The sequence below is a fragment of the Calliphora vicina genome, chromosome 3 (genome assembly GCF_958450345.1).
Source record: "Calliphora vicina chromosome 3, idCalVici1.1, whole genome shotgun sequence".
Lineage (NCBI taxonomy): Eukaryota > Metazoa > Arthropoda > Insecta > Diptera > Calliphoridae > Calliphora > Calliphora vicina.
This window is the reverse complement of record NC_088782.1, coordinates 50,570,986-50,590,544: the sequence shown is the minus strand read 5'-3', so window position 1 is coordinate 50,590,544 and position 19,559 is coordinate 50,570,986. Positions and strand designations below refer to the sequence as shown.

The 19,559-nt window shown below is 29.9% G+C and overlaps 1 protein-coding gene across 1 annotated transcript in view; it reads left to right on the top strand.

Moving 5' to 3' along the window:
• Positions 1 to 19,559, top strand: part of dpr20 (defective proboscis extension response 20) — a 123,507-nt gene that overhangs the window by 48,543 nt on the left and 55,405 nt on the right. The window contains exon 2 of the mRNA XM_065505809.1: positions 10,932 to 11,913. Coding sequence (XP_065361881.1) covers positions 10,932 to 11,913 — 982 coding nt within the window. The remainder of the gene's footprint in view (positions 1 to 10,931; positions 11,914 to 19,559) is intronic.

Here is a 19,559-nt window from a genome sequence, read left to right as displayed (position 1 = left end):
GTCACTAAGATAGAATCATTCGATTGGCAACAAATTCGGTTGCTATCACGAATCTGTTTTCTCTGTGTATGATTGTACCAAATAAATATATGTTTCTGGCAAAATATTTAAATGGTTTGGTATACATTAGAGATTAGCGATCACGTGATTTTTGAAGAACATCGCACAGTGGTATAGAAAAACAAGTAAGAAAGTATGGTCGGTCAAGCCCGACCATATAATACCCTACACCAAGTAAATGAGTAAAAATATTTTTCTTTTAAAATATCAATAATTTATATTTTTGAGTGATTTTCGGAAGTGGGCCTTATATGAAAGCTATGACCAATTATGGACCGATCACCATAAAATTAGGTCGTGTGATTTATGTCTATATTAAAGTTAACTATGTTGAATTGTGTGTGTATACCAACATTTTTAAGTGATTGAAGCACGTTAAAGTGATTTTCGGAAGCGGGTCTATATGGGAGCTATGACTAATTATGGACCGATCGTAACAAAATTTGGTGACAATTTTGTATATATAAAACTTATTTGGAGCGAAATTTGTGTAGATACATAGATAAATTAAACATTTATGACCGATTAAGTCCAATTTCGAGGGGACATTTGTATGGGGGCTAGGTGAAATAATGGAGCGATTTCAGCCAGTTTCAATAGTCTTGGTTACTGGGCCGAAAAAGTAATATGTACCAAATTTGATCGAAATATCATCAAAATTGCGACCTGTATTCTGCGCACAAGGTTTACATGGACAGCCAGCCAGCCAACCAGACGGACCGACGGACATCGTTTAATCGACTCAGAAAGTGATTCAATAAGGTGGGTGTTAGACTAATATTTTTGGGCGTTACAAACATCTGCACAAACGCATAATACCCTCCCCACTATGGTGGTGTAGGCTATAAAAAAAGATGGAAATAAATCTGTAACTTCTAAACTGTTAGTCCGATGTGAATGAAATTTGACATACAAAGAGGAAGTGTTGTCAAATTTAAGTTTTGAATTTGGTCGCTCATGGGCGCACCAAGGGCGGGGCCAGGTTTCCCCAAGTAGGAGACCTCGGGTATGTTCAATTTTAAAAACGATCCTATTTCTTCGTTTGTGTTCCGATTTCAAAAAAAATTACATATATAGAATATTCTATATTATTTCTTATGGCTTAGGAGATGTTAGCATTTGAATATTAAATTTTTAACATTTTTACCCACCCTTCTCCAGTTTTCTGATGACCACGGTTCCAAATTTACATTCATTAAACTGTTGTTTGTAGGCAAACATACTTTTTATGAATTTCAATGTTAAGTAAATTCTCTGCCAGTTGTTGAGGTTTCCCTAACTAGTTTGCCACGAAAAAAACTTTAGATAGAAATGTTATATATCAATGTATAGGGTAATTTGTCTATTTTTCAAAAATATATACAACTTTTGAGAACTAAAAAAATCATGGAATACTTTTTTGAAAAATATGACCAAAAATGGTTTTTATTGAGTTTTGGCGAAGATACAAATATTTGAATTTAAAATAAAATTTGTATTTATACATTTTTTAATGAAATTTAAAACTTATATAGATTTTTTATTTAAAATGGTAAAATAAAAAAATTGTAATTAGGAATCCCGCAATTCCCAAAAAGTGTTGAAAAATCTCAAAAATGGGATTTTTTAATTTGTTTGCTATAATATCTGTACCAGGAACGGGGTTATCGAAACCCTTTACATAATAATTAAGAACATATTGGGCCATCTGAGAAGGGTTACTATATTTTGATATATGAGAATTTTTGCCCTAAAGTTGAATTTTATATAAAAAATAGGCGTTTTTTGAATGGACCTAGTCCCCTCGGTATTAAAAATTTTTCCATTTAAAATATTTGATGTAAAGTTAGCTTTTCAAAAAGTGCAAATTCTTTATACATCCTCTTAGAAATTTGTTAGACAAATTAAAAAGAATAAAAGTACTTTTTCACAAAAAAAAAACAAAAAAAAGCGTTTTTCAAATGTTTGAAATTCAATTGCATGTAACTCTGGACTCCGTTATGGTTTTTAAACAATTCTTTATTATACCCTACACCACCATAGTGGGGAGGGTATTATGCGTTTGTGCAGATGTTTGTAACGCCCAAAAATATTAGTCTAACACCCACCTTAAAGTATACCGATCGACTTAGAATCACTTTCTGAGTCGATTAAACGATGTCCGTCCGTCCGTCTGGTTGGCTGGCTGGCTGGCTGGCTGGCTGTCCATGTAAACCTTGTGCGCAGAGTACAGGTCGCAATTTTGAAGATATTTCGATCAAATTTGGTACATATTACTTTTTCGGCCCAAGGACCAAGCCTATTGAAACTGGCTGAAATCGGTCCATTATTTCACCTAGCCCCCATACAAATGTCCCCTCGAAATTGGACTTTATCGGTCATAAATGTTTAATTTATCTATGTATCTACACAAATTTCGCTCCAAATAAGTTTTATATATACAAAATTCATGTCACCAAATTTTGTTACGATCGGTCCATAATTAGTCATAGCTCCCATATAGACCCGCTTCCGAAAATCACTTTAACGTGCATAAATCGCTTAAAAATTTTGGTATACACACAAAATTCAACATTGTTAACTTTAATATAGACATAAATCACACTACCTAATTTTATGGTGATCGGTCCATAATTGGTCATAGCTCCCATATAAGGCCCACTTCCGAAAATCACTCGAAAATATAAATTATTGATATTTTAAAAGAAAAATATGTTTGCTCATTTACTTGGTGTAGGGTATTATATGGTCGGGCTTGACCGACCATACTTTCGTACTTGTTTGATATATAAATTTGCTGTTAGTCCTATAAAAGAAAGTTAGTTGTTAGTCCTATAATATTCAAATGGAAATATCTCCTAAGCCAAATTTGTTTCCCTCTTTTTATACCCTACACCACCATAGTGGGGAGGGTATTACGCGTTTGTGCAGATGTTCCGATGTACCGATCGACTTAGAATCACTTTCTGAGTCGTTTAAACGATGTCCGTCAGTCTTGTCGGCTGGCTGGCTGGCTGTCCACGTAAACCTTGTGCGCAGAGTACAGGTCGCAATTTTGAAGATATTTCGATCAAATTTGGTACTTATTATTTTTTCGGCCCAAGGACCAAGCCTATTGAAACTGGCTGACATCCGTCCATTATTTCACCTAGCCCCCATACAAATGTCCTTCCGAAATTGGACTTTATCGGTCATAAATGTTTAATTTATAAATGTATCTACACAAATTCCGCTCCAAATAAGTTTTGTATATATAAAATTCATGTCACCGAATTTTGTTACGATCGGTCCATAGTTTGTCATAGCTCCCATGTTAGGCCCACCTTCGAAAATCACTCAAAAATATAAATTATTGAAATTTTAAAAGAAAAATGTTTTTGCGCTTTTACTTAGTGTAGGGTATTATATGGTTGGGCTTGACCGACCATACTTTCTTACTTGTTTTTCTATACCACTGTGCGTCGCACAGTGTCGCCATTTGAGTTTTTCGTTGCAAAAATCATAACTTTTGAACCAAATGATATAATCAAAAAATTAAAAAGAATATGATCGATAATTAGTTCTATGAAATGAGTATTTGAAATATGTTCTACGTTGGCTACTTATGGGTTAGAAAAGTTGAAATTTGTGAAAAAATCAATTTTATGTAAAATAAAATAAAATAAAATAAAATAAAATAAAATAAAATAAAATAAAATAAAATAAAATAAAATAAAATAAAATAAAATAAAATAAAATAAAATAAAATAAAATAAAATAAAATAAAATAAAATAAAATAAAATAAAATAAAATAAAATAAAATAAAATAAAATAAAATAAAATAAAATAAAATAAAATAAAATAAAATAAAATAAAATAAAATAAAATAAAATAAAATAAAATAAAATAAAATAAAATAAAATAAAATAAAATAAAATAAAATAAAATAAAATAAAATAAAATAAAATAAAATAAAATAAAATAAAATAAAATAAAATAAAATAAAATAAAATAAAATAAAATAAAATAAAATAAAATAAAATAAAATAAAATAAAATAAAATAAAATAAAATAAAATAAAATAAAATAAAATAAAATAAAATAAAATAAAATAAAATAAAATAAAATAAAATAAAATAAAATAAAATAAAATAAAATAAAATAAAATAAAATAAAATAAAATAAAATAAAATAAAATAAAATAAAATATTTGTTTTTTATGTTTCTTCTTCTGAATTAAAATTAATCCAGAAAAGATTAAAAAAAAATTGTTTTTATTTATTTTTAAATTTTTTATAAAACATTGCTCACAATTCGTAAAAGAAGGTACATATAGCTAATGGGGGTTTACGGTTATATGTCATAAATTATCCACAAATGCATGTAACACATTTTTGGAAAAATATATTTTTAAACACTTTACCCCTATTAAAAAGTGGGGCAAACACATTTTGGACATTTTTGCATAAGGTAAAGGAAGAATCAAAGAACTTATTTTGAAAATATGATGCCACTGTGTGTCGTTCTCTGTTGATAAGTTTTCTTTGGTGTTGAAAATGGGCGATATCGTTCAATAAATTCAACTAGAACTCCTTATCTTTTAAGGCCAAGAACGACTCAAGCCAATTTTCGGTCATAAGTCGAATCAGCCGAATTAGTCGGTACAGGTTACCTGTGATGTTCTGACCAGATTTCAGCAGCTCATAATAGACAGGACCCTTTTGGTCCCACCTAATACAGAGGATTAACTTAGCGCAATGGATATTTAGCTTTGGTGTCGACTCTTAAGCTTGGGGTTATCAAATTCGGAGCAAAAATTAATTCCTTTTATAGCGTCTCTCAAGGTCTCTCAGCTTCAATTGTTAGATGAATCCTGCTGCAAATGTTTTGAAATGGCTGCTTGAGTAGAGCTTGTTGAGTTTTTCAACAATATTCATGGAGTAATTCCTCCAATTCTTGGTCTTCAAACTTGTTTGGTTGGCCTGAAGATCTTTGTCTTCCATGTTAAAATCTATGGCACGTTGAAAACGATTGAACTGATTCACCATAAGCTTTGATGATTAATCGTTGTTCTCCAGCGTTTATTTGTTTCAAATTAAAGAAGCAAATCATATTACGCTTTGTTGGTAAAAAATTCAACATTTTCGGAGCAAAAAAATTTGTTGTATGCACTATAATGTTCAATAACTAAGTAAGACTAAAATTCCGAAAAGTCCTGTTTTCTGTCCGCGTTTTGATATTTTCTCCCTATTATATACTTTGTTGTTAGCTCTATAATGTTCAATAACTAAGTGAGAATAAATGAATGATATGTACCATTCAAAATGACAAGTTATTAACAACAAAAACCGCCTTCAAGACATATGCCATCTATAGTAAATCCCCAATATTTTTGGACCAGAAAGGTTCTCCAGTCAAACAGTATTTGATTTGATAAACACTTGCAATAGAAAATAACTGTTGTAAGTTTCGTTAAAATTCCGAAAAAATCCTGCTTTCATTCCGCTTTGGCATAATGTATCTCTATTATCTTATATAGCATGCAAAATGCTTTAAATTCAAAAAGTTGTTAACTTATTGATATATAAAGCTTTTTATTGAAACAAAAAACATTTCTTTCCATGAAAACTTCGGCATATACTTTTACTCCCCACTGTCTGTCAAAAGGATTTTAACACACGGTATGAGATTAAATCGAACAATCAAACAAGTATAATAAACGAAACTTTTCTACACAAAGAATTGGAAAAACTTTTTCTTTTAAGCCAATACGAGCACAAGTTTATATAACAAAAGAAAAACCAGAAGTAAATGAATTTAAATTGATGTTTTTTGGTTTAATGCAAATTTGCAAATCTGCATACATATGAGAGGAGATGTAGAATTATATAGAGGAAACCAAAACAAAATATACAAAGATGAAAACATATAAAAGTAAGTTTAGTATTTTGCAAGGATTACAAACAAACCAACAACAGTAATAAAAGTAACAAAACAAAAAAAAAAAAAATAGTAACATAAAATATAAAAATAAAATCCCACAAGATGAGATGTATTACAACCATAAAATATAAGATACATTTTCAGTTTTAAAGAAAATGATTTATACAAGATAAGTAATATGAAAGATTAAAGTTTATAAATTTATTCAGAGATAAAAACTAGTTTTTCAACTCTTATGGATTTAAATTTGCTAATAAGCTCCATCAAATGAAAAACATACAAACATTTACTTTTCTTATATGTTCAAAATCAAGATTAAAACTTATATTAAACAGAAAAAAACATTTCAAAAGTTATTTCAAGGAAAAACTACATTTTTTTAATTAATTCTCATATCAGATGTTAAAGTTGCATGTTTGCTACACGTCTTAAACATGTTTAGTAAATTTTATTTAAGACAGCTTTAAACTTAATTAAAACAACCATCTTTATGTCGATATCATAAATGACTAATGGTAGTCATTTATCTAAATGTCCTTCTTCAACAAGTTTTTTTTTATTTTTTGGTCATTGCTTTTCTCAATCGAGTGGTAGTGAACATCAGTACAAAAAACAGAATTTGCTCAGACAAATGTGAACAAAAATTGGACATTATGAAAGAGTGTAGAAGGATGAATACAACAAACAAGTAAACACTTTATTCAGGATATTTTCGAGTGCTAAAGTACTTATACAGTTTAAAATTAGATAAGTGTTTTAAAAGGGTTACAAAATAAAGATTTAGTTTTTTTTGAGGAGAAATACAATTTGCCAACCAATTGTGATTTTTTTTAAAAAATCATCGCTTAGAAAATTGTCTTGCATCTGGCCATGCTGTTGACGGTTGATGGTTGATATCGCCAGAAAGGTAACTAAATGTAAAGGGGTGATTATAAAGTGCTTCCTATCTTTAAATTTAAATAAAACAAAGTGTGTGTAAGATATCGAGCCCTTAGCGCCAAATTATCGTAAACGGCGTTTTTTTATAAATTTGTTTTTTTAAATGAAAAAAACAAGTAAGAGAGCTATATTCGGCTGTGCCGAATTTTATATACCCTTCACCAAAATATACTTTAAAATAAAAATTTTAAATATTTTTAGGTAAACAAAATTTAATTTTTTTTCCAGTTGTTTTTTCGAAATTGTTTTTTAATATTTTTTTTTTTTAAATTTAAAATTTTTTTTTAATTTAAATTTTTTTTTTTTTTAGTTTTTAATTTATTTCCGATTTTTTTTTGTTTTTAATATTTTTTCCGATTTTGACCCATTGTAGGTCCAACTTACTATGGATATATATGACCTTATATACGTCGTTGCACAGGTCATTGAAATATCTATCATTTGATATCCATATTGTCTATATTAATGATTTAGTAATCCAGATATGGGTCAAATATAAGTCAAAAATCGAGGTTGTCCTGATTTTTTCCTTATATCTCAGCCATTTGTGGACCGATTTTCTCGATTTTAAATAGCAACCGAGCCGGAAGAATGTAGAAATTACAAACGGAATGACAAACTTATATATACCCTTGCCACTCATGGTGAAGGGTATAAAAAATTATTTCTAAGAAGGTGTAAAAGGATTTTATACATTTTGAAAACATCAAATATTTAAAAAAAAAAAAAATTAAAATTTTTGCAAAAATTCTCAAATGGCATAGTCAATGTCAAAATAAAATAACCCATTTTAGATGGCTCAATATGTTCTTAATTATTTTGTGAAGGGTTCTGATAACCTCGACTCTGGATTGGATGTTATACTTAGACGAAAAACAAAAAAATCAAATATTTTTCATTTTTCAAAACTTTTTTGGGAATTGCGGCATTCCTGATAACAAAATTTGTTTTTATTTTTCCATTTTCAATAGAAAAATCTATATAACTGTAAAATTTCATTAAAAAATATTCATAAATAAAAATTTTATTTCAATTTGAAAAATTCTTATATCTGCAAAAAATTAATAAAAAGCATTTTTTGTCATATTTTACAAAAAAGTATTCCATGCTTTTGTTAATTGTCAAAAGTTGTAAATATTTTTGAAAAATAGACAAAATTCCATATCCATTGATATATAACATTCTGCAGAGAATTTAGAATGTTATATTCATTCATAAAAATCTTGTTAAGTACTCAAACATATTTTTATACCCTTCACCATGAGTGGCAACGGTATATTTAAGTTTGTCATTCCATTTGCTACCCCACAAATTACATATATTCTGGATCGTTATAGATAGGGAAGTCGATATAACCATGTCCGTCTGTCGGTCGGTATATTGAAATCAACTTTCCGTAGCCCCCAAATAACTAATATACATAATTTATACATCAATATATAGGGAATTCTTCCGGCTCTGCCCACAAATGGCTGAGTTGTAAGGAAAAAACCAGGACAACCTCAATTTTTGGCCTATTTTTTATCTACATATATCTGGATTACTAGTCATTAATATAACCAATATGGATATCTAATGATAGATATTTCAAAGTGCATTGCAACGATGTATATAAGGCTATAGTAAGTTGGACCTACAATGGGTCAAAACCGGAAAAAATATTTTTTAACTCGAAAAAAATTTTTTGTCAAAAATTCTTTTTCCAAAAAAAAAAAAAAATAAAAAAAATTGAACAAAATTAAGAAAAAAATTTCAAAAAACTTTTCTAAAAAAAATAAAAAAAAAATTTTAAAAATGTATAATTTGGTGAAGGTTATATAAGATTCGACAAAGCTGAATATAGCTCACTTACTTGTTTATGAACTTCTTTGTAAATTCGCTTTTAGTTAAATATTCTTTTTAAAAAAAAAAATTAAAAACTTTTTTAAAAAAACAATTTCGAAAAAAAATTAAAAAAAAAAGAATAATTTGGTGAAGGGTATATAAGATTCGACACAGCTGAATATTGCTTACTTACTTGTTTATGAATTTATTTGTTAGCTAAATTTTTTAAAAAAAATATTAAAAACAATTTCGAAAAAAAAATTAAAAACCATTTTTAAATTTTGTTTACTTAAAAAATTTATTTTAAAGTATAATTTGGTAAAGGATATATACTTCTTTATGAATTTCTTTGTTAGGTAAATTCTCTCCAATTCAAAAATTTAGAGACTTAAGGAATTTGTATGAAAAAGAAATAATCCCTCAAAGATATTATCAGCAGTAGGAGTAGGAGGAATATGAAATGTGATGATAACATTGAGGACACGCTTGCATAATGCTACACATATGCTGATAGACACTGAAATTCGATAAATCTATTTTAACTCTTCTAAAGTAACTACTTAATACATATAACCACATTTAACTTAATAATTTATATTTTTGAATTCATTAATATTTAATTTAAATAAACAAATTCAAAACATACATATTTTTAATTTTTTAAGAAAAATTATAGACAATGGCACACATCCAAAATGTCCAACTGACCAATGGAGTGGGCAATTTGCCAAAAGATACTGAATAAATGACAGCCAATTCGAAATATGTAGCTCTAACAATATGGTCGCTATCAAACCTTTATAATACTTTAATATCACGTTTTTGCAAAATATTCTGAAATTGAAGAATTCGTAAATATATAATATTTAATAAAAGATATGATCAGGAGTTCGTTAACATATCACAATTAAATTTGGTAATTCGGTTTTTTAAAAGTCATTCTAAAGGTGAATATAAATATAGGATTTATAAAAGTTAATCCCGCAATTCCCAAAATACAAACAAAAAATTTAAATTTTAGTATTTTTTATTTTTTAATTTTTCTAATAATATCCACATTTGCTTCGGGGATAATCTTACTCTGCGACGAATAGTAAGTTGTCATTTAGTCAATGCCAAACATATATTTGTTATAAGTTATGATCTCCCTTGGTTTAAATACCTCATTTTGCCACTTATTGTTAATTTTGACAAGTTCAGTTGTTATGAAAAGTACGTCACGCTTATCACGACACTTAGACATGTAATCCTGGCATTGACGTTATTCCCCCTTAAGTACCAGCTTTTGAGTTTCCTTTACTTTTTGCTCATAGTGTACCTGTACTGTATGTGTTATAGGGTAGCAGAAACTTAGAGAGTTCAACGCTATTGTAAAAGTTGTCCATAATAGCGGAGTTAACTATTATGTGTGAATGGTGTTGCATCATTGCAAATTCAAAGTTGTATAGGTTTTTGTGTGTATTTTGTTATTGTATTCCTGTAAAATGCCTGATTAACGATTAATTTTTTAACATTTTTAGTTTTTCTTTCATTTTTTAAATATTTCATTGCATTTTTGCATTAATTGGATTGCAAGACAAACAAGAATTTTTAATTCTTTCATTTTTGCATTTAAAAATATAAGAATTTTCCGTAACCAAAGTGACATATAAACAGAGAGTTAGTTAATTGCAAATTATTTTTATTTGCGAATAGGCTACGCATAAACGTAGTAATACATACTTGACAGCTTATTTTAAATGTTTTCTTTTTTGAAGCAGTACTTTTTGAAATACTCCCAAACAATATAAGTTTCTTATGAATGTTTCTCAATTGTTAAATTCAGTATCAAGTATTTTTGACTCGTAAAAGATATCATATGGCTTTTCCTTTAGTGTTTAACTAACAAACAAATATTATTAAAATCGGTCATTTATTGTGACTGAAATTTTTTAAAATTTGTTTAAGAATGGAAATTTGATGTAGCGCCAAAATGTAATTTATAGAGTCGACAGATTTAGACGAAGACCAGAAATTAAACTTTGAATAAATTAAAATTAATTAAATTTTGCTCTTCACTGTATATTTTTCACCCACACATAAAACTAATTCTAGTTGAAGTTAATACATCACAAAAGTTTTATAAATGTGCTTGTCTCTTCACATTTTGACCTTTTATTTTCTGTTTCTTCTTTTCTTCCTATTTCTATTTTTTTATAAAAAATAGATTCCAATGAAATCGATACTTTGAATGATGACAGTGACAACTATGAAAGCGGATTGTTAAGGAATTACATCATGACAAAACATATTGCTTTGTCTAGCAATTTAACACAACTACCAGCAACTACAGCAACAATAAGCAGAACATCAACAACGAAATTAATAATACCCACTATGAATCCAGCTAAAACAACAACTAAAATAACAAGTACAACTAGAAAACTATTATCATTGTCAACATCATCGTCATCATCATCATCATTACTAACATCCTTGTCATCTATGTCGCCCATATTAACAGATGGTGAAGATGATGACCCTACGAGGTTGCATTTAAACAGGACTCAATTAGATGTTTTATCATCACTTTCATTATTATCAGCAGCAACAACAATATTAAATGATACAACAGCATCCCTAACAACAGAATTAAAATCATTCTCGTCCGCATCAGCATCCTCATCCACATCCACAACCGCTTCCGTTTCCACATCAACTTTACCATTTCCAAATCAGGCAGTGGCGGCAGCGGCCACTGCCCTCAGGCATAAAGGAAATGAACAAAATATGCACAATACCAACAGCCACTTGACAGTTGACAATGTGAATGCCACTATAGTGTCTGCCAACAGGACGACAACATCGAAACTACAGCAACAACAACATCAGCATCAACATAATAAGGATACAGCCACAAAATTGTCATCACAGTATACAAGTTCAAATGCTAAAGGCTCTTCAAGTAGTAGTGGCAGCAGCAGCAGCAATAGTGGGAGTTTTAATGCCACTGGTAACTTAAGTATGGGAGAGCCTGTCACTGCCAATGGAAATAGTAGCAGAATTAATACGGGCACAACTAGAATTTCAGCGCGTAAAGTTGATAGCAAACACATTTTGTCCAAAGCTCATAAAACGGATGCACCCATGCTTAATTATATTTTTGATACATTTTCATCGGCGAATAAACATCATCACCATGACCAACGGTAAGTATTGAAAGTGGTGCTTGTTGAATTAAATTTTAATTTGATTTTTTACGAGATATTTCCGGGGATAAATGTTGTTTTGTAAAAGGAATAACAATGTGTAAGCATGAAGAAAAATGTTGCAAAAAAATTACATTACAATTAAAAAGTATTTAAAATGAAGTGGTTGCGAAGATTTGCCTCACCCGCTTTATAGTTCAGACTGTGCCCCCAGATAGTTGATGATGACCTTGGCAGGGTGGAAAATACATTTCAATTTGCCAATTGTCTAAAATTAATTCTGCAGTGGTATTATTTGAATTATTACAGAGTAATTACAATAAATTAATTTAAGCCAAATTAAAAATTTTATTTCAAATTAATGTGCTGTTTATCTATAGCGAACGAGTGCTTTGAGTAGACGTTTTACATGTATTTTGATTTTGTTACAATAAAAAAACACATGTTAAATTTACACTCAAAGTTCTCGTTCGCTATAGAAAAAGGGCACATAAATAAAAAGTTCATTACCAATAATCTCTAAAATTATGATGTTATTATACATTCAATGTTAAATTAAGTTATTTTTTTCTATAACTCCTGTTTTAGTGAGTCGGGTAAAACATTGCTTAACGAAAATTAATTTTAATGTTAAGAAAAGAGGGATAATCTTATCCAGATATTCAAATCTACTATATAAAACGCTAATGAAAGACTGGACCTCAGGACAATAGAAATATCGCTAGAATCCGTCGGGCAAATAAAAACAGAATTAAATTTAGAAGTTAACGATATGACTGTGAGAAAAACATTTTTAGATGCAAACATGGCAGTCCGAAGTACAAGGAACGAAGTACTTACAAAAATACATAGCGGTACTCGTATATAGTTCGCCTGATGTTGACTGGTCTGCAAGTCTAGACTTGTTTTATTTGGAAGTTCAGCCTGTAAGCAATATAGGAGGGTATATATAAGTTTGTCATTCCGTGTGTAACATTAAGAAATATTCATCTGAGACCCAACAAAGTATATATATTATTGATCCTTATGAAATACTAAGTCGATTGAGCTTCGTCCGTCTGTCTGTCTGTGTAAAACACGCTCACGTCCAAAATTATCAGCAAAATCGGTTCAGTGGAACCAGAGATATGAACCAAAATGTGAGACAACCTAAAAAAAAAACTTGATAATTTTAAAATATTTTATGTTATCAAATTTTACATACGTTATATTTATGTTAAAAGGACTAACTCTGGTAAAAATTATAAGAATCGGTCCATGATTACTCCTAGCCCCCATACAAATACAAACAAATAGAAATATGGTTCTATGGTCTGTAAATGCCTACAAAATTGCAGTATCCGCAGCAAATTCAGGAAAACTAAGTTAAGTGCTTAAAAAATTCACAACACCAAATTTTTTGTGGATCGGCTTATATTTGACCATAGCCCATTTATTTATGTATAAAGTTCACTTCCGAAAATCACTTAAATAAGCATAAATGTCTTATAAATGTCGCTATTGAGTTTAAATTCGTCACAAATAGTCCCCATATATACCAAAATTGCTATACCTAATTCTATGAAGATCGGCCAATAATTGGTTATAGCTCCCATATAAGGACACATTAACCTACATAAATATCTAAAAAACATCAATATCAAAACAAAATTTAACACAGATCCATAATTTATACTTAGAAATCATACTACAGGATTTTGTGAATATCGGTCCATATTTGACCATAGCTCCCATATAAGGTCCACTTCGGAAAATCACTTAAGTACTCATAAATCTCTTATAAATATCTTTATCATGCTAAAATTCGACAAAAACAAAACTCATATACATATAAATCACTGTAATAAATTGTATGCAGATTGGCCGATAATTGGTCATAGCTCCCCTATAAGGGCCATTTCCGAAAAAGATAGTAACCTTAATAAATATTTAAAACAAATTGATATTAATAAAATGAAATTACGCACAGATCACAAATTTTTATCCAGCAATCATACTACTGAATTTTGTGAATATCGGTCCATATTTAACCATAGCTCCCAAATAAGATCCACTCCCTCAAATCCTCATAATTTTTTTACAAATTTAGTTATCAGCTTGAAATTCGAAACAAATTTCTTCAATATATGGAAAAACCTATGTACCAAATTTTACGATGATAGGTCCAGAATTGGTCATAGAGTTCATATAAGAACCACTTCCGGAAAACACATTAACCTGCACAAATATCCAAAATAATCTGTACTGAACCGAAATTTTACACTAATTTGTATCCAAGAATCGTACTACAAGATTTTTTAAATATTGATCCATAATTTGGCATAGCTCCCATATAAGGTCAACTCTTGTTAATAGCGTTGTTCATATGAAATTCTACAAAAATAGCCATCAAATACTTAGGCCCATAATAGGTCATAGCTTCCATATATTGAACCAAAATAGTACACAGATCAAATCATACTACTGAATTTTGTGAATATCGGTCCATAATTGGCAACAGCTCCCATATAAATACATAAAAATCACGTTAAAATATTTTATGACAATCGAATCATAGTAGGTCATAGCTCCCATATAAATCCTACAACCCAATATTTTTAAATTTGTCTAAATATATTTGTATACCCTTTTTTATAATCTGTTTCTTCACTTGATGTTAAAAAGGAAAAATGTTGATCCAAACGTATTAACTAATTATTAAGTATATGAATTGTTAAATTTCATACATTCCAATATGAATTTCAATTATAAATTGCTGAATTAGATACAATTTTTATGTAGTTATACCCTACCTTAAAGTCGATTAAACGATGTCCGTCCGTCCGTCCGTCTGGATGGCTGGCTGGCTGGCTGTCCATGTAAACCTTGTGCGCAGAGTACAGGTCGCAATTTTGAAGATATTTCGATCAAATTTGGTACATATTACTTTTTCGGCCCAAGGACCAAGCCTATTGAAACTGGCTGAAATCGGTCCATTATTTCACCTAGCCCCCATACAAAGTCCCCTCGAAATTGGACTTTATCGGTCATAAATGTTTAATTTATCCATGTATCTACACAAATTTCGCTCCTGATAAGTTTTATATATACAGAATTCATGTCACCAAATTTTGTTACGATCGGTCCATAATTAGTCATAGCTCCCATATAGACCCGCTTCCGAAAATCACTTTAACGTGAATAAATCGCTTAAAAATGTTGGTATACACGCAAAATTCAACATAGTTAAATTTAATATAGACATAAATCACAAGACCTAATTTCAAGGTGATCGGTCCATAATTGGTCATATCTCCCATATAAGGCCCACTTCCGAAAATCACTCATGAATATAAATTATTGATATTTTAAAAGAAAAATATTTTTACTCATTTACTTGGTGTAGGGTATTATATGGTCGGGCTTGACCGACCATACTTTCTTACTTGTTTTTAAATAAAATATCTTGTGCGTAAACCAGTCTTTCTAACAATTGTTATATCTATTATTTCAGTTGTTATACCATCATATTTAGGTGGAGGGTATTTAAGATTCGGCACGGCCGAATATAGTACTCTTACTTGTTTGTACTGCTAGAGTAAGTTCGGGTAATGTGGTATACCTATTTTTTATTTGACTATAATTTTTAGAATCTTAATTCGATTGGAACAGTTTTCAGCTGGTGTTTTACTACAGGTGTTAGGTTTACACACATGAAAGTAAAAAAGTCTTTTAAGTTCATGTTTCAGAGAAATTTGGGAAAAAGAGAAAACACCCATAAACAAGCCATTGAAAAAATTGGCAGGTAATGTGGTACACCATGTTCTTTTAATATTGTATACCAAACCGCATAACCGATATATAGTATTTTAATTTGTAAATGAGTTGCGTTTTATTTAAATCATCTTTAATGAATGCGGTTAAAGTTGGCGGCTGACCAAGCTTAGCAGAAGCTCCTCAATATATTCTTCGCTTCGTAGGAGACATTGAATGGCTGATGCGAAACAAATTTTCATTTGTTGTTTCTAATAGCTCAGATAGCGTTCTTAAAATCTTCCGCTGCCCATTTTCATACTTCACATTTCTTTGAATAATAAACAACCCTAGTATCTATGAACGTTATCATATATTCCAAGAAAATAATCACAACTGAGACTTCATTCCAAGAAACTTGCATTCTGAGTACTGAAATGTACCTTGAAAGCGTCTATAATTTTCTCATGTATTTCATAAATTACCACTCCCAGGATAAAAATAAGTTTTTGAATAAAATAAAAGTTGAATTACTCCCATCAATTTTAGCGAATAAATTAAATGATCAAGGTCTGCTTGCTACTTCACAAACATATTTTACACCATATCTGTCATATTCAGTAAAATTTCACTGTAACATGTCATCGATTTTCCACATTTACATATTACAATATTCATGAGTCTCATCCTTCCACTGTATTCTACTGTATCACTTTTCATCTGCAGTATTTATCATTGTAATATGAGTACATTATTTCAACCATACCTTTTATTATTCCATATTTTTTTATGCAAACATTTTTTGTACAACTTGAAAAATATTTTGATTAAAAAAAATATAATAAAACTTACATTTTGTTGCACGAAAAAAAATCCAAAAAATTATTCATGCATTAATCACAGAATCAAAAAAATATATACATATTTTCACTTCAATGGAAACTTCTAGTAGAAGAACAAACAAAAAAAAATAATAAAAAGGAAAAATTTCGTATTCATTTGTCGATTCATTCATTTGTTTTTAATTCAACATGACTGCTCAAGTATTCACTACTGCTGGTCGACTTTATGTGTCACTGACAAATGAGGATGGCATGGATTTACCTGCATTTCAACATCAACAAATATCTTTATTTCGATACAAAAAACCAAGAAAATTCCTAAAAACTGAAAATGCGAACAGCAACGTTGCCAGTGTAAAATGAAGTATGTAAATAAATTGACACTGATATAGGTCAGTTGTTAAGTTTACAAATGGAACACATACAACACATAATACTTATACACAACTCGAGTTACACAGAATAAACATTTGCAAATACGAATATTTACGTAACAACTGAATGTATTACTTTTCGTAAAATTAGGGTTTGCCAGCAGTGGGAGTTTCGAAAGATCAATGCAACAAACATTTTTGTAGTGAGTTTCTAAATTCCCTCATAAAGCACTGTTCGCTTAAAATTCGGTCGCACTTAAGCTTTAATATCTACATAAAGAAAAATGTGATTTAATAATGTTCAACCATAAATGTAATCTTATTTATTAGCAATTATGAATATGCAAAAAAAAACTAGTTAAATATCTTTATTTCTAATAAAAATTCTAGTTTTTGACTTGATGGTACCCATTAACTTTTGCACAACTTTTCAGTACACCTGCGCTGCATATTTACTCCAAGCAGATAACATTTTTCTTATTGTCGATATAGCACTTCCATTTTTCTTTAATTATACCCTACACAACCATAGTGGGGAGGGTATATTGGGTTAGAGCTGATGTTTGTAACATACCAAAATACTGTCCCAACACCCACCTTAAAGTATACTAATCTGCTCAGGATCACTTTCTGAGTCGATTCAGTGATATCCGTCTGTCAGTCCGTCCATTGTAATCAAACTACAGGTCGCAATTTCAAAGATAATTCGATAAAATTTGGTACAAGCTTCTTTAATGCCTCAAGGACGAAACCTATTGAATTTGGTTAGAATCGGTCCTTTATTTCTCCTAGCCCCCATACGATTGCCCTATCTGAAAATAGTTAAGCTCTCATAAATACCTTATTTATATAGATATCTATCTGAAAATAGTTAAGCTCTCATAAATACCTTATTTATATAGATATCTATACCAAATTTTGCAAATGATCGGTCCGTAATTAGTCAATGCTACCATATAGGCGCACTTCCAGAAATCACTTTAACTAGCATAAATCTCTTAAAAATATTGGTATCCTAATAAAATTTTTAAATTTTGTTTGCTCAAAAGAAAGCTTAGGTCTATTCCTTTAAGAACTTTTTGGTCTCTTAGTGGGATGAGAGTCAAGACATACAATTTTTATGTTAGCACATTTATTTTGATACTATCCCACTCGCATCCCACTAAGAGACCAAAAAGTTCTTAAAGGAATAGATCCTTTTGGAAAAAAGTTCGATTTTGCCAAAAACAATAATAAATTGTATATCTTCAGTTACAAAACACTTATTTTGCTATATATCCCACTCGCATCCCTTTCTTTTGAGGAAAAAAGTTCGATTTTGCAAAAAAAGTGAAAAATTGCATGTTTTGAGTTACTAAACATTTATTTTAATAGATATCCCTCTCGCATCCCACTAAGCGACCAAATAGGTCTGAAAGGAAAATATCTAAGCTTTCTTTTGAGCAAAAAAAAATTAAAAAGGGTCCATTTTGAAAAAAAAAATGATTTTGCAAAAAATTTCAAAAATTTCATGTTTTGAGTTACAAAGCATTTATTTTGATAGATATCGAACTCGCATCCCACTGAGCGACCAACTAGGTCCTCAAGGAAAATATCTAAGCTTTATTTTAAGAAAAACAACAAATAAAAGGGCCCATTTTGAAAAAAAAGTTAAAAAAGTTTTCGATTTCGGAAAAAAAATATTAACAATTTTTTATTTTTTTTTTAAATATTTTTTTTCAAAAGATTGAAGAAATAGCTATTTAAACTATTTGGAACACATTTTGCTAAGAACAATAGGTAATAAGTTACATGGATGAGAAAAATCACATGTTTGGCCAAATTCAGAGAGTTCTGGACCGATCTTGTTGAAAAATTGTGTCTGTATTACTATCCAATAGGTCTACCCTTGGTGTAAATTTCACCCCGATCGGAAGACATTGATTTTAAAAGTTGGGTCATTTGACATGAACTCCCCCATATACAAAAATCATGTCACTAAATTTTATAACGATCGGTCCATAATTAGTCATAGCTCCCATATAATGCCCACTTCCGTAAATCATTTTAATGAGTGTAGATTTCTTAAAAATGTTGGTATTCAAATAAAATTCAACACAAATAGGTTTAATATATGCAGAAGTCATGTTACCTAATATTATTCCGATTGGTCCATAATTATATTCGTGTAGAGTATCATATGGTCGGGCTTGACCGACTATACTTTTTTACTTGTTTAGCTTTGACAATAGCCCAATATTTTTGAATTGGACGAAGCTGGGAACAATTGGGAGGGTTCATATGTTTTGGTATTACATAGACTTTGTTGCTTCAATACCAATCCATGGCAGCTTTGGAACAGTGACAGATAGCCAAATCATGCCAAAACTTTATTGAATAATGGTGTTGTCAAACAAAGGGTAGCAATATTTTAGCATAATTGTAGAGGTTACAAACGGATCACTCTTAAGCCCACAACTGCAAATTGCTTGCCACATCATTACCTTCTTACCAAATTTATCCATATTTGTATATTTATATTTTTGATTGACGTTCCCGCGGCTCTCTGCAACATAAAATTTACGTCCTGGTAGCTGTTTAAGGTCCATTTTCACATACGTTTCATCATTCCTGTCAAAACTTGTTGGTAAAGTAAACGAGACCGTTTTACAGCAGTAATATTTTGCCCTTCAGTACGATTTGGATATTTAATGCCACG